This window comes from Anopheles cruzii, chromosome 2 (assembly GCF_943734635.1).
Source record: "Anopheles cruzii chromosome 2, idAnoCruzAS_RS32_06, whole genome shotgun sequence".
Lineage (NCBI taxonomy): Eukaryota > Metazoa > Arthropoda > Insecta > Diptera > Culicidae > Anopheles > Anopheles cruzii.
The window spans coordinates 32,143,295-32,164,387 of NC_069144.1; the positions used below are offsets into that span (position 1 = coordinate 32,143,295).

General features: G+C 48.1%; 4 protein-coding genes across 4 annotated transcripts; 1 reads left to right on the forward strand and 3 right to left on the reverse strand.

Moving 5' to 3' along the window:
- Window positions 1–250: 250 nt before the first annotated feature.
- On the forward strand, window positions 251–1,892 carry LOC128268759 (rubber oxygenase-like). The gene is made up of 6 exons (XM_053005962.1): window positions 251–394; window positions 480–591; window positions 739–945; window positions 1,018–1,143; window positions 1,223–1,333; window positions 1,406–1,892. Exons 1-6 carry the CDS (start codon window positions 364–366, stop codon window positions 1,872–1,874), a joined length of 1,056 nt encoding a protein of 351 aa, XP_052861922.1. The 5' UTR covers window positions 251–363; the 3' UTR covers window positions 1,875–1,892.
- Window positions 1,893–2,426: 534 nt separating this feature from the next.
- LOC128268760 (intraflagellar transport protein 46 homolog) lies at window positions 2,427–3,619 on the reverse strand. The gene is made up of 4 exons (XM_053005963.1): window positions 3,461–3,619; window positions 3,331–3,397; window positions 2,912–3,261; window positions 2,427–2,849 (listed from the first exon to the last, which is right to left on the reverse strand). The coding sequence occupies exons 1-4, from the start codon at window positions 3,617–3,619 to the stop codon at window positions 2,427–2,429; spliced, it is 999 nt and encodes a 332-aa protein (XP_052861923.1).
- Window positions 3,620–3,859: 240 nt separating this feature from the next.
- Window positions 3,860–5,313, reverse strand: LOC128278889 (cell division control protein 6 homolog). The gene is made up of 2 exons (XM_053017616.1): window positions 4,961–5,313; window positions 3,860–4,895 (listed from the first exon to the last, which is right to left on the reverse strand). Exons 1-2 carry the CDS (start codon window positions 5,311–5,313, stop codon window positions 3,860–3,862), a joined length of 1,389 nt encoding a protein of 462 aa, XP_052873576.1.
- Window positions 5,314–6,101: 788 nt separating this feature from the next.
- Window positions 6,102–19,839, reverse strand: LOC128268758 (acetyl-CoA carboxylase). The gene is given in 9 exon segments (XM_053005961.1): window positions 6,102–7,179; window positions 7,248–7,382; window positions 7,463–7,804; window positions 7,873–8,147; window positions 8,215–10,334; window positions 10,401–10,582; window positions 10,658–14,152; window positions 14,593–14,710; window positions 19,519–19,839. Coding segments are annotated over 9 exon segments (7,008 nt in total). The 5' UTR covers window positions 19,728–19,839; the 3' UTR covers window positions 6,102–7,047.
- Window positions 19,840–21,093: the final 1,254 nt, after the last annotated feature.

The following is a 21,093-nucleotide window of genomic DNA, read 5'->3' on the forward strand; positions in this document are numbered from 1 at the left end:
TCACTTCGGATCACGCTCCTTCGCGCGTTAGGTCCGCTCCGTAACAACCATTTTTCATAATTCAAAAATGAAGAAGAGTACGAAACGCTTGCCTTCCTTTTAATTTAAGGGTTAGAAACATTCATTTTGTTCATTACCCTTTCCAATGGTGTTCATTTTCGATTCCGCCTTTATTCCTCTCTGTTTTCTTTTGTGAAACGTTACTCTCTTTGACCAAGAAAACCGCTCATTGACCAAACAGCGCGGTTCCGAGAAACAGCGATTAATTGAGTAGTCCGCGTTTTCTATATTCAAAGTCTTTGTTCAATAATCGTTGAAACAGTTATCTACCGTTCGAGGAATCGAACTGTTTTTACTCCGAGAATGACAACAAACAACAATGAGCCAAATACAGGTGGGTCCTCAGTAAATCATTTCATTATCGTGAAATCCGACCCCTAACTTTCTCTTTTCGATACGCGTAACATTTCTCCTTTTAGCGAAAGACTCTGAAGCCAAATATTTACAGACGCTCGAAAAAGGTGGACTCGTATCAGTAAACTATGAGCAAATTGAGCTTCCGGAGTGGTACGACGATGTAAAGTATCGCAGGTTCGTTTCGCGTTACGATGATCTGCTGACGTAGGCACGTCGTGGTTTACGCAAATGATCATTGAAAACCTGATTTGTCATTCGAGTAGCGCTCCTCTCGTAACGATTGTGTGGCTGTATGTTTGCTCTTTTGATCTCACACGGCAGAGCGCAGGAATTTTTCAAGCGGAACTTCTATGCGATGTTCCTAGGCAAACTCTGTGGTCTGTTGGCGATCATTGCGGTGCCCACGATCCTTCGCGTGCTTGTACACACAAACCAGTCGTCGGAACCGAAAACGGCCTACCGGCGTTACATCGCTACAATCTTTCACACGCTCGAATGGTATTACGAGGACATGGTACCGACATCTAGGTAAGTAGGATGTAATTTAAAAAAACGATTTGATTTTTGTATCTCGCCCAACTTTACCTCTCGTTATCGTAGAGCGTGGAAATCTGTAACTTACGTGAGAAAAGCACACGCTGGAATTAGTAGGCACGCTTCCAGCACAAAGCCCGGTATGATAATTTCCCAAAAGGATATGGCAGTGACCCAGTTCGGTTTTATTGGGTAAGTTTTGTATCAAAGCATTGGTAAAATTTGCCTATTTCAAAAACCCCAAAAAAACTTAAATCAAAATCTTCTGCAGCTGCGTTATAATCAGCCATCGAAAGCTTGGTGTGCAGTGTGACCGCGAGGATTTGGAAGCTTTTGTGCACTTCTGGCGAGTAATAGGACACATGATGGGAATTGAAGACAGGTAAGAAAGAATAAGTGGGATGATCTTTCGGTGTAGAACTAAACATTGTTCTAATTCTCTGGCACTTTGTAGATTTAATGCTTGCACGGATAGTTTCGATACAACTGAACAGCGTATGTTACTGATCGCGAACGGCATACTACGGCCAGCGCTCCTCAATCATACCGCCCATTTCGTAGAGATGGGTAAAGCACTGATAGAGGGTCTCTGGTGCTTCAATCCATTCATCGAGTTCGACAGCTTCCTTTTTCTGACAATGCGCCTCATCAATATTCCCGGTTACCATTACTGGCCCAGTGATACTGTTCAATCGGCCCACGATGCCGAACAAAGCCCCGTTCGATACGAACAAATCAAGGGCTATGCTCGTTTTGTCCTGTTTTGCGTCTGCTACATACATTCCGTGCTACTGCCGATAGCCATCTTCCGATGGTATTTTAACTCGCAGATGCTGTTGTCCCGCTTCCTGATCACATATTTTCCGTTCCTAGCCTTTTTCAAATTCGGCATCCAGGATTCGTATGTTAGCATTTTAAAATGAACCAATGCTACTAAAGAAGTTGGCACGAACTTTTGTGCTGATAAGATGTAATGTATGAGGCATCTATGAATGCAGAAGAGGCTCTTATTGAGTTATGATCGAAAAAATAGAATCATTTTGTTACTTTTTTGCAATATGGCTCGTAAGCGAATGAATAGTTAAAAAGAAATGATTCGAATACTGTTACGTCTCGCCGCAAAATGGCATTGAGGGTAATATTTCATGTTCATACAAAGTCTATCGTAGTTTGTTGAATAAAACTATGTTGAATGTAGTTTGTAATCGTAGAATAAAACACACCGTGGAATTATGACCATTTTTTTAGACGAATATTATTTACAACATTCATATCATTTTCCGCAGTTTAGATGCCGATTATACAAACGGATAATTTAGTTAAGATCATTCTTTACTTGCGACTTCTGAGGCCGAAAAACCAAAGGTTTTGTGATAGATTTTATACACACACCTTGATTAACACATTTCCTGATATTGATTGATTTCTTGATACATAAAATGTATTTAGTGCAATGCAAAGGACAATCTGTTAAATTACTGCTGTTGCTTGATGGCAAGGAAAAGATTGAACAAGTTGTACAACGCGTAGATGTAGTCAGCCTGGCACTCCGCGGCCGGCAGAGGAATATCGAAAATGTTGCAAATAATCTTAATGTATTTGGCCAAGCTACAGTCTAGTTTGGCCGACGGAAAGCCTAGCGCGTCCAGTGTTCGTTCCACTTCTTCTGGCCACTCTGACATCAGATTGTCGATGTTAATGTGTGGATGTTGCTGTGCATTGGGGACCTGCACCGATTGACTGGCCCTAAGAGCTTGTATTTCTGTGATCCAGCGATCGATATCTCGAGCACTGCGCACGATCGCCGAAGGTGTCTCTATCGGTTTGGTGAAAATCGATCGCAACTTCATTTGTAAGAGAACGCTGTCGCTCTGGTCACCGCAGGGTTCGTCTAGAATCTGTAGAGTGCACTCCCATGAGACTTCACTAGAAACAAAGACATGCCTCGCGTAACTCTTACCATAAGTCCCAGGTTTTGAATATGGTTGTTGAGCTTCTTGGTATTGTTTTCATCGACGGGACCAGGTGGACACACTTTCAAAAACGCATCTATATCCCCGACGGCCGGTATGAACTCAGGTATAAAAATCTTCAGCTTATAATCGATCGATATGCGTTGTGGCGTGTAGCGCGCAATATACTGAAACAAATCCTTCACCTCTGCCGGTGCATCGATGTTTTCGTAAAGCTTCGGATTGAATTCCTTTTCTTCGACCAGTTTTTTTATGGGTTCTTTCTCGTCGTCGGAGACACTGCCACTACTGTCGGTGAGAGAATCGTTCTTACGTAGTTTTCGCTTCTGGGTTTGCTCTAATAATGAATCGTTGAAAAATGAATTCCTGGAATTCTGGTTTTAAAATCCTGGAATCAAATACATACCAGTCGCACGGGTAAGTCTGCTCTTTTCGTCGATCATAGTAATTGGCTGGCTATCATTGAAGCTATCCTATGGCATCAAGAACGAATATCAAATTTATAGCGTGCCTTGAACTGACCTTTTTTCTACTACCTTGTGCTGTAGCCTTTGTACGGCAGCTGGATTCTCGTCCTCCTCATCTACCTCCTGATTGACAAACTGCAACGATCCGGAAACATCCATATCGGGTGGTGGACTATCGTCGATTTCTCGTCCATTTTTTATTTCGTACATTTCGTCATACATATCCATTCTTTTCTATATTCTCTAGCACTGCGTTCGTAAATTAATGAACTACAGAAAAAGTTTGTTTGCTCCGACCTGGCTACCATAGCAACCAAGACTGTCATATTTGATGTGAAAAATAATCACTTCTGGTGTAGGTTGTCAAAACTGATAAAAGCGTCAATTTTTATTTAAAATTCCGTCAACTACTCCACACAATAATGCACTAGGAACTACTAGGAAAATAACATTCAGGCCAAACACGCATTACTTTCCTAGGCATGATGCATCGCTCATGATGCTGGCTATCAGCTGCTTATCGTTCATTGCCGAATTCACCTCCTCCTCGTCCCACTGCAAGCACACCCGGTGCATGCGCGGTTCCTTCTTGCACTGCATCCGCACAATACCTCGTGTCTCCACCAGTGAGCAGAGGTTGATGAACTCCGTCTGATCGACGGCGTGAATGTTGCGCTTGCTGCAGATCGCTTTGTACACGTTGTGCAGTGTTCCAACCGTAATGTCCTTGTTCTTGCCGTGCTTGAGTGAAAGCATGAGAGAGCAGATGAGCAGCTTCTGCTGAAGCGGAAACCCTTCGTCAAGATCGTTGTTCAGTGTTTGGGATCCACCATAGACCTGGTTCAACACACCCATCACTTGGCCAATGCTAACCACGGACTGTCCGGTGCCCTTTGTCCTTTCTTCCCTCCTAACGCCTTCCACCAACCGTCGTGCTATGAAGAGTGCTCGTCGGATGTCACCGGACGTCGAAGCAACCTTAGCCGCTAGAAGCGCCAACGCAGCTTCCGGCAATCGGTTCAGCGTGCCGTTGGCCTCGAGGCAAGATTTAAGAACCGTAACGATTTGCGACTTGGTGTAGGGTAAGAAGTGAATTAGGCGAGGCTTTAACTCACAGCGTGCCTGCAGTCGGGCTAGCAACCGATCGGTGAGATCTAATGCGTTGGCGATGCCGATCAGTATTAGACGTGCCGTCGGTCGGGATGGCCACTCGAAGATACTGTACAGAATGCTTTGCTTGCTGCTGGAAAGTTGGTCAATTTCATCCAACACAAGCATGATGGTTTTGTGTTTACGCTGCAGATACGCTTCAATGGCGCTTTGGTATAGCTTTTCAGTTCCGCTGCTCACCTTCAATCCGAGTTCTTCTGAGATCTTTTTGTAAATACTGCCCACACTTTTGATTGAAGTGCAGTTAATGTAAACTGGCTTTAGTTTGTTTACAAACGTATCGTGATGAAGTATTCTTTGTAGTGTAGCTGTTTTCCCCGTTCCCGGTGGTCCACTGTAAACCGTATCGTAAAACCTATGAGTCAAGAAAGCCCATTTTGTTAAACACACTGATCTCACCTTATGTACAAGCTTCCCGATCCTCCAACATCGAGGACGTTCTCGACGAAATTCACCAGCTCGTCGTACTCTTTTTCTCGCTCCGGAAGCTTTCCAATCTCATTTGCTAAACCACCATCCTGCAAATCTTCGCCACTGTCCGTCTCTTGAATTTCCTCCCTAACCACCTTCGATAGGCGAGATTTGCGGGCAGATTTCTTCGGAGACACTCCTAACTCTTCGTCCGTATCACCATTTGTCGGAAATTTAGACCTACGCTTGCTTGGTTTCTTTGCAACAAGTTGCTCACTTTCATTTTCTTTTCCATTGTTAGGATAGGATAATCGTAAACTCTGGCGCGTTCGGCGATGCATCGTTATATCACAGAAACGATATCCGCGCACAATCGCTCTGCAACAGCTATCGGTTTCGCGCCCTTTTGTATTGTGTTTTGCCAACAGCTGACGTAAATTGACAGCCAGGCGATATTCACCACTCAACGTATCGAATTCACCATGAAGGTGAGTTGAGATGAAGATTTAAATTTGAATTTAATTTGAAAATGATTTTTTTGATTCGGAAGCGACATTCGTTTTCCGCAACATGCTGTGTTGAAATTTGCCAAAATAAACTGTAAAGAACGCGGTGATGATAACGGAGGAGTTAACAGTTGTTGTTGTTGAGGAGTTGTTAAAATGTATCTATTCGCGCTCAGTGTTGCACCGTTGAAATGCAGTTTCATTCGCCCCAAGCCAAAAGCTGGTTTAACTTTCGATTGAAAAAATAAATATTGTCAATCATATTAAGAAATGGTCCTCTGGTAACGGCTGTTGGAACACAAAAGAATCAATTGGCTCGATGGATCACCGTTGGCCTTAACAGATTTGGTTTACAAGGATTTCCGAAGAAGGTTTTTGCTACTTTACTAAACACAAGCAATCATTAACCGAAAATTACATTCCCAATTGTGAATCATCAGTCTAGTCGATTTGTAACGCAATAATTATCTGCTTTAGAAGTCAATCAAATAACGTTTGATTTTATTTAAAAAAAACATAAATCAACGAGCAGATAAAGGAAGAAAAAGGAAGTTCAATTAAAACTACTTACCTTATTATCACGATAAGCTTCCTGCAAAAACTAGTTCAACTGAACATACCAGTACGGTACCGGTTACGAATTTTATTTCAGATATTTGTGTCGTCTGAAATTGAAATGTACAAATAAACACACGACCTGCCAGCGTAGTGCAAAATTCCCTTCTGTTCACATCTATTGGTTGCTCTTCTTGGTGACGGAACCCGTGCTAAAGCTTCTGACAGAAGGGTTGTTGGCAACAAAGTGAAAATAAAGCACAAGTAAAAGAGAAAACGGACAAATGTAAATGGCAGAGTCGAGAAGAAGAGTTCAAATCCGCGCATTTCTAACCTTCTAAAGAATAGAAGCTAACCTAAACTAACCAACGAACGATGCTTACAACTCAAGTATACTTTACAGAACGCACGGATTCATCGTGTCCGCATTTTTGGAGGTCTCGGAATTCTATCTTATTTGCTTTCTTTTTAATTCGCGTTGCTTTGATCGTTACGATTCCCAACGTGAACATTTGTTGTGTTTTTGGATGTCTTTTGTGTTGTGTACGTGCGCGCGCCTAAATGTAGGAATTGAAAATACATTTTAAATGTGCCCGTTATGTTTAACATGTTTAAATATTTTCTTCTTTCCCCCGTGCAATGAAGACATCCTAGCTCATTGGCAAATGTGCGCTAATTCATGCTTGAAGCCCTGCAGGAGACGGAATTCCTGTGAATATTATTCGATCCTGGCTATGTGCGTGCCTGCCACAAGGAAAAAGGCCAGTCATATTTATAGACACTGGCAGTTTCTCGTGGATTTGTGTGGTGGCGTTGCATCTGAACACGAACGTTACCTGATGGTCTCTTAATTGTTGTCTCATAGTTATCTACTTTGCCTAACTGTTACTCTTTCCCCAATCCACAGTGGAACCTTTCCGACAAAAAGGTGCTACGCTCTAACCATGGCCTGCGTTGATAGCAAACCTATCGTTTCTTTCTCGAGCGTTTGCGTTATGAGTACCCCAAACGTTGTCATCCAATGTTGCCGTGTTCTTTCTCGGTGAACTCCAGCTGTGCCAGCGTTTTGACCACTTCTCCTCGTTGTGCTGGCGATAATGCCTGACACATTCCAACCACCGCATCTAGCGCCACCTCTGGACAATCCTACACGACGAAAGAGTAAACACTTGTAGTCGAATACGGAGTAAGGTCGTAACGGGTGTGAAACTTACATTCAAAGACTGTTGTATCTGTGAGATTATTGCGTCCTTTTTAACTGCGTTTATGTTACGACTAACGGTGGAGTCGGGCCGTTTCTGATTCTCTAACCAATCCACCACCGGTAGGTTGGACTCCCAAAGGTATGCCTGCAAGAGAGAGAGAAAGGGTTGGTACGTTTCAACGCTCCACTCCACAGCACCAAGCTCCGCGCTGCCGCAATGCTTACTTCCGTTGCACCCTTATCCTCGACGAACCATCGCCGCAACATAGACTTAGCTTGTCCAACCGCTAAACCTTCCTGCACCTCTAGCATCTGCTTGATGAAGTGTTCCTCGAGTAAGAGACGCCGCAAACGCCAGTAGATCAAACAACGTGAATTGCGCCACGGTACGATCTCGCTTATACAACCTTTCTCGAGCATTCGCTCAGGAGTATCGTGCAGATCGGCAAAGTGCACGGCCACCGGATGATAGTTTTGCAGCAGCGCGTTCGTTCGTGTCTTTATTTTGCTCTCCAGGTCCTCCACCAACTCCTTGTTATCTCCAGCCGCTGCCAGCTGCTGTTTTAGCTGCAATATCGGGAATCATGCTTTTATTGTTTAGGAAAGGCCTTTGCTGTTGGTTTCGTTGCACTTACGTCTAGGACCACGGGATCGAGACGGTGTACCGTTTTGATAATATCTTTTTCCTTGTACTTCACTTCCACAATGCCTTCCGGCTCGAGAACACCGGCACGGGATTCGGGATCGGCGTACGTTTCCATGTAGCGCGGATTGATAGTTGGATCGAGCACAGCCCAAGCACCGCCCCGTAGCTCCGCATTCGGTGGAAGATACACGATCACAGGCTGTGTGTACTCTCGCAAGCCATCGACGATGTACGCTCCGAACTTGACAATTTGCTCGTACATATCTGCAAAGTGAATTGGTCATTACGCTTCTGCATCATCTTCTGCTTCTTCTGCGTTACTATTACTTACCCTTCTGTCCACCAGAAAAGCCGCGCCAGTTGGCCAAAATGATGAGCGGCAATTCTTCACGGCCGAAATCTTTGATTGCCTGCGCGGTTTTGAAGGAGGAATCGGGGAACCAAACCTGGCCCGCTTGCTGGAACGTTTTCGCTTCCGAATCGAGATTAGCCGGATCAGCCGGGATGGTCACTTCGACCGTGCGCGTCTCAACGGCAATCACTCCGACCGGAATGCCGCCCAGCTTCGCCCGTCCCGTAACGACGGTCTGTGCCCACGCTTCCATGATCTCGGTGAAGGTCCCCCGGTCGAAGAAACCCGTCTCCCAGTCGGCGGGATTGGCGGGATTGTAGCGCCCGGCGAGCATCCAGCGCGGATCGTACGGTGCCTTGGTTGGCGTGAAATCGATCATTCGATCAACCGCATCGCTCGATGACACGATCGGTAGCAGACCACCACGCGCGTTTGGAATGTACGACAGCCAATGGAGGATCGTGTAAACACCGTCCAGGTCGAGGGCCTCGGTTTTGTGCGTAACGCCGTTGTTGTGCATAATCTGGATGCCACCGAGCTGATTGTTCGATGCGTACACCTTACGGCCCAGCAACTTGTTGAGAGCCGCGAATCCGGTCAGAATGATGTGCGAGTTTTCGATTTGAATCACTCGTTGCCCCAGCCGAACCAGATACGAACCGATACCGATCGTACGGCACGTCACCATCGAGATGGTAACGACGTCTTCGTATGCGCGCGAAGTTTCTCCCGCGATCATGCCCGCGTACCGAAGGTTTTCCACACCCAGCCCATCCGTTTTGCCAATAATGTCGGTGATTTTGTACCGCGGTTCGCCTTCATCCTCGATCAAGATCGCACGCACGGAGTTTGTATTGGCGATCTTGCTGTAGTCCTCGGTGGTAAGGTAGAGGTATTTGAAACCTTTTTCCGGCTCTTCGGGGTCCTCCCAGGCGACCTTGAACAACGATTTCACCTCTTCCGCCAGCCCGATGCGGGCACCACTGTTGACCGAGATGTAAATTCGCGGACACTTGCGCTGGCGCGACAGTTCCGACGCCTTGCAGAAGAGCAAGTCCTCCTGGGGGCCGAAAGAACCGATCAGGTAGGTCAGGTCGTTAGCGATCACAATCACTTCACGTCCGGTCGGAAATTCGGGCGTTGCCAGCACGATACGCCACGCCACCATGCCAACGTTGTTCTCTCCCGGCAAACGCTGAATCTCCTCGAGCGTGTCACCGTTCAGAACGAGCTCGTTGCATTCGAGCAAAATTTTCTCCGGAATCCGAATGTCTTCGGTTGGGCGAGCTTTGGAAAACTCTTTCCACAGCCGCTCGGTCATCTGACGGAACATGTCCGGGATGTCGTACACGTAAGTCGTGCCATTGGATTGCGCCTGGAAGCGCTTCTGTTGCAGAAAGTCTTTGGTCATGTACGGCGACGAGATGGGCAGTCCGTGGAGCGGTCCTTGGCGATTGCCGTACGCTTGGAACTTGATGACGTGCGTTTCCGGATCCGTCACCTCGGCGTACATGGCGATGTCCAGGAAGTAGCCGGAATCGTTCGCAATGCACAGCCGTATCGAGGTGGTCGGTGATTGGGGCGTCTGGCGGATCACCATCTTCAGCTCGGCCTGCAGGACACGCAGTTTCCAGAGCCGCGGCCCGTAGCGCATCACCATCTTGGTGACGGATTCTTCAATTTTGGCCGGATCCATAATAACAGTCGGGACGAAGTTGAGGAAAATATGATTGCAATCGGTGCGCTTGGCCTGCGGGTGCGAGAAGGCCACCTCCAGCTCGTCCATCGCTTCCAGCAGCACCCGTTCGCCCTCGTTTTGCAGATACTCAAACGAAGCCTCTTTGGTGATCAGGTCCGAGTGGCGGATGATCGAACGGATAAAGAGCCGAAAGTCGGTTACCTCCTGTCCCTTCGGAACCTTTGCGCGACCCAGGTACAGGTGCATCTTCTGGTTTGCGGTCGGCAGTGCCTCCAGATCGTACGTCTTCATACGGTTCAGCTCCAGCTGGAACGCGCACGCTGGTTCGAGGTGACGATAGATGCGATCCTCTTCAAACTGATCGCGCGCTCTATAGGTGAAAAATTTCGGGAACTGGCGTCTGCAGAAACCAAATAGCGAATATTAGTTAGACGTCGCCGTGATTTCTGATTAAATTTTCTCTCACTTTTTAAGGGCGGCGAACGTGATTCTTCTCACGTGCCGACTCAACAGCTCTTCGCGGTGCTGATTGGCGAACGCGCCAAACACTTGCTCCATCTGATGATCGTCCATATCGCCCATATCACGGACAGCGATACTAAGAATGTGAATTGCTTCCGATGGTCGAGCTGAAAGGCGACAGGAACGCTCAATGCGATGCAAAAGATGCGGAAAAGCCACACAAACACAGAGCCACTTACGTGCCGCTCCCTCGTTTTCCACCGTACGGTTGACTTGATCCGAAATGGACACGTTGATCGAGGTACTCATCCGGCGATCCGAGTCCCCGCCGTCGACGGCCTCGAGCACCTTCGGATTGACAAACACTGGCGAGGCGTAGTCTTCGAGCAGATCCAAAATTTCGTCCGAATATTGATTAAAGTCCTCGAACGAGTCGAACGCAGCCATGCAACCGGTGCGCATGAACGAGTCCGGTATGGCGTCCGGGTCGTTACCTTCCAAGCTGTAATTATACGATGTAAGCGCCAAGCGATAACATTTCGGGTATCGCACTTACTTGTACCGGTTTGGGTGGGCAGAGGGAAGCAAAAATTGGAAGTGGACTAGTGGAACCTCGCCGGACAGTTCGAGATGCTGCAGGCAGGTCAGTTCGTACGATGTGTACGCCCGACGTACGTACACTTCCAGGGCCGCATTGCACACGGCACGATTCGAGTGGTAGAAGAAATCGTGCAGAATATCAAAGATGGACGTTTCGGACTGTATCAAGCGCTGCAAGTTCTCCGGATGGAAGTCATGGCCGTACATGTCAACGGCGGACAAAAAGATGGACTCCATCTGATTATGGCGCAGCTCGTACGCTGGTTGGTGAGCCGCTATCAGCACCTGCCGGGCACGCAATGCCACACGCGAGTGTTCCGCTCGGTTGAGCGAAGTCAGTTCACTCAGCGTAGCCGCCAGTTCGTCCGTCAGGCCCGGCTCGTTGGCCCACAGGTGATCGATCAAGAGCGTGACGAGCAGGTTCTTCTTGGCCACCTGGCTGTGCGAGAATATAGTGCCCACCACTACGTCCATGTCATCCTTGTGCTTTTCGCGGATCGCCGCCACACACTTGTCGTAGTGTCCGTGCTGGAACTGCGATTCGACCGCATAGTACTGCTTGAGCAGCTCGTGAACGGCAGCCTTCATTCGCCCGCGAATCCCATTTCGGTAGCGCTGCACCAGCTGCACGATACCCTGTGTCGTCATGAAGAACACGTCGCGATCGGCTCGCTTCTGCAGCGTGGCCGCATGGCAATCGATCACGCTCGCGATCATTTGCGAGGGAAACTGGGCCAGCACACTGGTGATGTTGTGTTTGTACTGCTGCATCATTTTGCGAATCTTTTTCTCCACCGACAGCGGTATGCGACCCGAAATCGACGCGATGACCTCCTGCAGCTCCAGCAACGGTAACCACGGATCGCGCAGACTTTGCATGAACTTTTCGATTATCTCGCGCAGCCGGGGAGGATTGTACGGATCGGGCAAACAGTACCCGGCCAGCGTGTTCTCGAGGATAATCTTGTAGCCCGTGTGCTCCCGGTTCAAATTCTCCGGTATCTGCACGTTCTCGATGGTAGGCCAGGCACTCTTGTACGGTTGGGCCTTCGTCACCAGCGACGGGTCGTCGAGCTCGAGGTGACCGATCAGCGTGCCGGCGTCGAGCACGGCCCCCGGACGGCGCACGAACGTCACCGTGCCGGCTTCGTTCGCCTTCAGCGTCATCACCATTTTCATCACTTCGATTTCGGCGTAGCTTTGACCCTTGGAAACGTGCGCCCCGTCCTCAACGAGCAGGCTGATCAGTTTACCGGCCGATGGCGAACGTAGCAGCGACGGATCGTTCTCCTTCTCGAAGACGCACGTCTGATTTCCGATCACGATCCGGTACCGATCGACCTCCTCCTTCATGTAGGTTGTGTAGCTCGAGCCCTCCATCGAGAGCAGCATTCCTCCGTCCGACAGCCGATGCACTTCCACCTCCTTGAAGCCCCCGTTCATCACGAGGAAGTAGGTGTTGGGTCCACTCTTCGCGGTCTGCACCTTATACCGTACGCCCTCGGCGATCAGCTCGACATCCACCACGTTCGTCAGAGTGTTCGCCGCCTGTATCTGACCCTTTTCCATTGAGCTCTTAAAGCTGGAGAATGCATCCGTAATCGCGCGATCAGCGATGTGCAGCGATCCACAGACTACGCCCAGCAGAATATCCGGTTTGTCCGATTGCACGCGCTCCGCAATCAGTGCATCCAACCACGCCGTATCGATGGTGTTGTCCAAGAAGCTGTTCGTTTCGAGCAGCGTCACGAGGTACTCCACGGTCGTGCGGAAATCACCTCGAATGGAGAGCTCTTTCAGGGCGATCACGAGATTCTCGCGCGCCTGCTGTCGGTTTTCGCCCCACGAAAAGCAATGTCCGAATTGGGAATCGGCAAACTCGTGCAGTCCGCCGGACGCCGCCACACTGAAGTAACCCCACACGTTTTTGCTCGACCGGAAGTTCAACTCTTGCACCGTGCCCGAGCTCGGCTTGAAGCCTTCGTCCGGGTTTTCCGACGTAATTCGTGCCGCAATAACATGTCCCCAAGGGCGTGGTTTGTGGGCCGGTGTGTCGAAATCGATAACGGTGCTGGTCCATGGATTTTCCCCGTACAGCAGCCGAATGTCCTTGATGCGGTAGAGCGGTATACCCATGCCAATCTGCAACTGGCAGGCCGGCAGATTGACGTCGGCCACCATCTCCGTGCACGGGTGTTCCACCTGCAACCGTGGATTGAGCTCGAGGAAGAAGTACTTGCCCTCCGAGTCGTACAGATACTCCACCGTTCCCGCGCTTACGTAGCCCACCATTTTCGCCAGCCGAACCGCGGCCTTTTCCATGTCTTCGAACACGGCCGGGTCGGCAATTACGGCCGGTGCTTCCTCGATGATCTTCTGGTGACGCCGTTGAATGGAGCAATCGCGACCGAACAGACTGATCGCGTTTCCGTACTGATCAGCCAACAGTTGCACCTCCAGATGGCGCGCTCCGCGTGCAAGTTTCATCACGAAAATGGGCGACCCGGGCACTTCGGCCTGCACCTGACGGAACAGGGCCGGGAACTCTTCCGGGGCATCCACGCGGCGAATGCCCTTGCCACCGCCGCCCTCCGAAGCTTTGATCATCACCGGAAACCCGATCTTGCCGGCCGCAATCAGACCCTGCTCCGGGGTGGTCACGCATCCGCGCGCGAAAAGTTCACTGGAAATTTTTATCTTCTTTCCACTGTACTGCGCCTTCAGCTCCGAACCGGACCACGGCAGGGTGGGAATGTCCGCCGTTTGGGCCACGATCGAGGAGGCCACCTTATCGCCAAGCGCCCACATCGCACGTTCGGGCGGTCCCAGAAACACAAGGCCTTTGCGGTGCAACATATCCGGCAGTTTCGGGTTCTCGGACGCATGGCCCCAGCCTGCCCACACGGCCTGCACCTGGGTGCGAAGTGCCAACTCCAGGATTAGCTCCACGTTTGCGTAGTTGTTGTTGTTCGAGCCACCCGGCACTGGGACGTAGTGGTCGGCCATCTTGATGTACTCGGCGTTCGCCTTCAAATCTTCGGGCGTTACCATCACCACGAAGCGAACCGCGCGCTCGTTTTTGAACATCTCGTACGACCAGCGCCGAATGGAGCGCATGCATTTCACTGCCGCGATACCATTGTTTGCTATCAAAACCTGCCGAAAAGAGGGTGGAAAAAAGAAGTTGCGTTTACTTAAGGATTCCAACTAGTTCACCAAACGGAACGTGAAGGAAATATTTCAGAACCTTTCCAATCAAAGTATGCCGAACCTTTCCAATCAAAATATGCCGAACGACGTTTCTAAGGAGGCTTTGTCCCCGGTGACTAAAGTCATCTAAAACATTTGACCAACATCTCAACATACCATCGTAAAGAAAGGCTACAGAAATCGAACATCTCACCACATTTGCCCATTGGTTTACAATTATTCACGTACTTAAGACAGTATGCAACAATTCGAACAACCTTCATTAGCTGTTAGCGCAAATTGATTAGGGGCTTTACAAATTAGTTCTGCCAACAATTATCCCTGACATTGAACACTGACGCACACTGGCGCAACCCGCCCATCGAGACGATCAGCCGCGATCTTACCTTATTGATCACCCGGGTACCGTTGAACTTCTTAACAAACTCTTCAGTTGTCGATAGGACAAAGTCACGTTCCTGGCCACGCTGCAATCCCAGTCCAGTGCCATGGGACATACTAGGCCTGAAATTAGGATAGGATTTTAAAACGAGCATGAGCATTACAAATTTTTACCACGATGACGTTCTTAGATGACCTTCCCGAAACGACCTTCATTCAATCCCCCCACAAACACCCGGTCATGCCGCGGAATGGATCGAACACACTAACCCCAACCATCGTTCGTCCGTCTGAGCCTCGGAACTGGTCACCACCCTCGGCAGGGTGCTGGTACTGTGAACGTGGAAAGGATTTGGCGTTTCGTTTGGGCGGCCGCGACACAATAAGGTGTCTAGCACTGTTAGCACCACTTTGCTGCCTGCTTTCGAATGTCTCTCCTTCATTAGCCTGCCGCTATGCCGATCAGTAATCGAGTTGTGATCACGTTCAATCGGTTGGCCTTTTTATACAACAACGATCTTGTAACTTGTAACAGTAATATGCCTGGGCAGCAATAAGCACCACAACGAAACGAACACTCTACGAGGACCTTCCGAACACTACTGACCATTGCAAAATCGGACGCTCTGCCGAGTGAGCGTTTCACTTTTGCCACACTCCCCTCTTCATCTGGTCGAGCCCCACAAACCGTTCGTCGTAACCGTTGTTCCAAAAAAGAGCTGTTACGGTAACATATTGCTGCACAAAGGTATCTTCGTTCAAATGGACGTCTTTTGTCGTTTGGGGGAGGGAGCGAATGGTTTGGTTTCGGTTTTTTGCCTTTTATTTGAAGGTCTAACGCAAACTCCACGAGACAACGTTGTCACGACGGGTGAAGAAGTAGGAAAAATGAGCAAAGGACATAACATGTTGTTTTGGAACATTTTATGAAGTACTCAACGCATGCAATACAGTCATTGCGAAGGAATGCCATACGATTCAAAACGTCTTTCGGTGAGCATAACTTTTTGAACTGAAAAAGCCAATAATTTTATTTTTAGCATACTATGATCGAACGAACTTTGGTTGTCGTCAGTGTTACTACAAACTACCAAAAGTTCAGGCTCAAATTATTACATAACGAAAGGAGTAATATAAACAAAAATGATTAGGAGTTCTCTAACAATTTAGTCACTGATCAGTGATCAACTCATCGCCCTGCTCAAAGAGGGTAATATTCATAAGATGTTCTATGGAGAAGACGTTTAAAAAATAGAGGTACCAAGAAATCTAAACCAAACAATTCACTTAAACAGTAACTTGTAAACAGTAATGACACTGTGGTACGTGTTTGACACTTTTTTACTCATAAAAATATTGCCACAAAGCTGGACAAAACAGGCTTTGTGGGGAACATCAGATGTTGGTTTACCGTGATCGCTACATCGAAGCTTAGAAAAGATGACCAAATTTAAATGGTCATTCAGAACATTTTTTAAATTTCAATAAAGGAGTTTCTTAACTCTTGAAGAACGAAAAGAGTTTATTTTTTCTATTAATCTATACTTTTTGCAAACGAAACAAAAAAAATACTAACTTAAGCCCACCGGAAACGATCTGTAGGTGGTTGTTGATGGGGACTTTCAGCCCGTCACCATCGCCGGTTAACAATGCTGCACCAATATTATCTTCACTGAAGCTACTGCTTGCACTGGTACTACTGCTGGGGACGGCCGTCTCCAGGTTGATTACCGGCGGTGGCAGGTGGTCCTGCTGTTGGTCGGTCATGTTTGCGTTTCCGGCCACTACCGCCTCATTTTTATCTTCCGTCGTGTTCCAGACGGTTTCTTCACCGGATTCTGCCAATACGAAGCGTTTACTAGCTCTCCTCTTTAACATTATTGCCCTAACAAGGGTCACTACCGCTACCGATAAACTGTACAGCACAAACACCGCCACCACCAGGAGAAGTATACGGATAATTTTCTCACAGACGCACAAAATTGAGCGATTCGTTTCTCTAATGCGGAAGGTGTGCAAATTCACACGATAAGCCAGAAACACGGCGCGATAAGCGGAGACGACACTTTCACTATTTATGGTGGCAACACAGGTAGCACGTTACTTTCGCAACACTGGAAAAAAACGCACAACTGTTGAATAACATCGTTTAAGAAAATTCAACCATAAGAGATAGGACGAAGTCAGTCGCTGTAAGGCGCATAAATCGATATCAACCCGAAGCTCGGCCCGAGCTGACAGGACAAATTTTGAATGTGTTGATGCGCCAGCAACAAACCTACGCACAAGTTTCCGACATTCCACTGCGAACCTTCGGGTTAGTCATTTCTCGCCGAACTAATGAGCTAACAAAGGTAGGCCTCGTCTTGTTTTGAGCAAAAATCACACACAACGCAGAACCGTCGATGGCGGCGGTTACACAAGGAACGACCGGCACACTCTGATCGTGTAACTGTCGGCTCTGCCACATCGAGCAAATGATCACCGACGTCACCCTCTCCAGCAACGACACTGCCACAAAGCATAAATTGCCACTTCCAATTATTTGAAGATTCCGTGGCGATCCTCTGAAGCATTAAAATATACCATTTTTATGTGCAATACTTTTCGTTTTTATAAAAGAAAAGTTGTTTCTCTTTCGACGGCATCACAACAGCAGAAACTAAACTGAGGCCGGAGAAAGTTGCTTTCGAACGACCCCCAAACCCTACAATGAACTAGTTTGCAGTTTGTCGGTCGGTCGCGGTGGACCGGAGTGGGCAAAAAGGTCGGTTCTGCTCATTCCTGGCATTCCTCACTAGCCTACTTTTCATTCAGGGGTTTCTCCTCCAGGGATTTTGTCGTATAGTACCGAACACCATCCGCAACATGCGGCAAACCGGTCCCAGCCGAGCAATCTCCGTGGCTTACATAATGTGGCCACGCCGGCTAGTCCCGGCGCCCAACTTCTCGCGCATCGCGTGACTCGTAGCAAAACGGCGCAACAGGTTGACTTCAGGTGTACCTTGGCGCAAGCCGCTATCGTGTTATAAGATATGATCAAATTGACTTTCAGATTATTGAATCATGCATTGTTGCAATTCTGCTCTTATTGCCACTGTAGTCTCGATTTCACTATCGCGACCGATCAGTCTGTAGAATGTTGAAGATAATGTACATTAGCACAACCGGTTCATCAGGCGATGGTCAACATAGAGCACACACACGCACATGAAGGCTACGATGCGTTTTGAACGGTTTTTGGAATCAGTCCCTCTCTTTTGCATCAATCAGAAGACGCACGCAGCTCATCAACTTTCTCCTAGTGGCACACCATGGTCGCGGCGCACAAGAAAAACACTTTTTGTTGCGTTACAGGGAACAACGAATGGTTAAAATGGCCTGAACTTTGGGAAACACTCGCGAAGAAATACTGAAACTGGCCCACAAACACAATGTTGCCATCCGCCCTTGGAAGGGGCTGTTGGTAGTAGGCCTTGGCCGTGGTGATGGGGGCTAATAATCGATTTATGCACATGCAGGTTGAACCAAACTTCGAACGACCATCACGTACGATACACACAAATCGATCGATCCGAACTATCGCGAGACCATCGGAGAGCGTCGCCTAACACTGTGATCGTGTTGTGCGTACACTCCACAGCACCAGAGCGCGGGTCCCGTGGCACAACCGAGGATGGCCAAGTTTCGCTCACAACTAACTGTCCAGTGTGGTGTCTGACCAACGCGAACCTTGCCACTCAGAGAGCGATTCCAACCAAGCTGTGGACCGCGCATATATCGGGGGAGAAAAAACCCACGAAAACGCAACGCTACACACGATCCGGCGGCGGTAAACAGCCGCTGCAAACACGCGAATGGCGTAAGCGCGAATTCATCCGCCATTCACCACCGCATAGGCCGCAGCAGGTGGGAGCCCAGCGATGGAGCCCCCTTTACGGTGGGCCGTCGATGGAGGCAGTTGAAAATTATCTACCGGGGGACGAATAATTACTTGAGTGTGGAGCGATGACGTCCGAATGAGAGAAGCAAACAGGCGAAGAGACAAACAGTAAAAAAAACGCGGAATACGAGTCGAAAGATGATGGTGTGGAACACTGAGCCGACGAATGATCAGCAGGAGAGACATAGCAAAAGTATGCAAAAGGGAAACATACGAAAAACATACGTTACGACACGTCATCACCGAGAGGAAAGTGATAAAACTATAGTAATTTTATATTAACTCCAATAAACTGCTTCAGTTCCATCGCCCTAGGACCGAGCAAAGCTTGAGGATCCTTGTTAAAGCGCTCCTCTTTCTTAGCGAACGTTTTGAAACAAATTTCAATAAAAGGCGCACGAAATTAAAAAAGTTATGCTAACCTAATGTAAACAAAGATGGACCCTAGTCATTCAAACGAGAACGGAAGAACGATCATAGTTTTACTGAAACAGTTTACAAAAAATATGGCAAGACGGCAAAAAAGGTAGCAGCAGCGAAAAGTACAAGCATTGTAGAGAAAAACAAAGAGTATAATAAAAACAAAACCCCGTTTTTACTTCCGCACGTTGAGTACAACCAATCGATAAACGAATCGCATTTGCGTCATTTTGCATCTCATCCATCCCAAGATGGGGAAAGATCATAAAAAGCAATCGACAAATACGAAACACCAACAACGATCAACGACCGCCAGTGGCACAAAAAGCTGTCATCCGGTAAGTTGGTACACGCAAATGCCCAACAAAAAAAGTCCGAGCACAGACTCCAAATATTGCCGCTACAGCATGGCTAAAGTGAATAAAACATCCATTCCATCCACAGCCCAGTCGCGTGGAGTATGATTGCGCATTTGACCAGTTGCGCGCCTTGCGGAATCCTTGAGAATCGCTTCATCATTACACGTGTTACCCCCTCCTTATGGCCTCTCCCCCCCGAATCCCAATACCTTAATCGCCGCCTTTTGTCGCTCAGGTTAATTTCCGATGACGAGCTGCTCCGTAATCCGTTCTCCATGGTTTGCGGGAACGCATCGTTCCCCTCGAGCTCGTCAGATTCCAGCTGACTATCTTCGCCGACGATAAAACTGGCACGCTCTTTGCTATCGTTCGCTACCGCCTCGGGCGGGCCGGCCACCGCAGTCGGGTGTTCCTCCATTCCGATGTGATTGTCGTTGGTGTCGACGGCGCCTGATCCAGCAGAAGGTTTGCCGTTTATGAGAGATGCTTGTTCCGGTGAGTACTGCTGCGTGCTGTGTTCGTAGACAAAGTTCGCATTGGAGAAGGACACCTGCTTTAGCTGGCGGGTCACCTGCGCTACGCTGGCACCGTCCTCGCAGGTACCGCTGATCGCTGATCGCTGTCCGGATGGTGAAGTGTTTCCGTTCGTTAAGACGACGGTACCGTTGGGTGGTTCCGTATCGCAACCGTCTGCACTGTTCGTGGTGACACCTAAAAGAACGGAAGTCCAGAAAACTTTATTGAATAGCAACACGAAATCGGGAACGAATCAATTTAAGCAAAAAACGAAGCAAGTTTTTATGACCACGCATCTTCGACACCCGAGATTCGAAAACTAAAACAGAAAAGGAACATACGTACTATGTTCGTTATCAATGGTTGGAAGAAGATTCGCTTTCCAGCTCGGCTGTCCAACAACGGCACTGGATTCGGGACCGTGATCCTGCCGAGCGGACACGCTTAGCTGCCGCCGGATTGTCTGATAGCAGATGGAATTGGTCCACCAATCGTATAGGAAAAGGTATGCGAATAGGATGAGCCCCGCTACCATGAGATCAAACATCGAGACACACGGCCTGAAGTGCACGGTGCAGATGCGTACGACAGACAACTGGACACGTGTTGCGCAAGCTTTGCTGGTGTGTGCGTTGTGGGCCGTCAACTTTTTGTGATGACGAAAGGGCAATCTGCGAATTGACGTCATGATGATAAGTACTTTCCAGCTCAACACTGTTGTTAAGTTCGGTCAATTGTTTGACGTAGCGAACGTATCAAAACGGTTTGCAAAGGCAAACGCGAAACACAAATAAAGATGCCAAGAACCGTCTTGCGAATCCCGTTTCTTCCGGGCACTTACTTAGCATCTGGTATCTTCCGGAACTAAAAAGAATAACGTACTTTCCTTAAGCTTCACCAAATGTCAATGCTGACAGTGTCAATAGAAGACAATAAATTTTGAATCAAATTCAAATACCCCTAATGTTTGCTCACTTTGACCAACGGCCTCTGTAGACTTGTGGGCTGGGTTAGACTTGTAGACGTGTAGTTTCGTTTGTGGCAAAAATTCTAAAACGATAGAGCTCACATTGCTCTATGAAACAAGGTAACTGAATTAAAAGATTACGGAGCCTCAGGGGAGGTTTTTGTTTTTTCGAACTCATAATCGGCAACGATTTCCCTATCGCATCTTATACAACCAGCCATGTGCTCTTGCGATCACCCGGTCGAGGGATGATCTGTATTTACTATCAAACTACCACTACTACTACTATCTACTATCATAT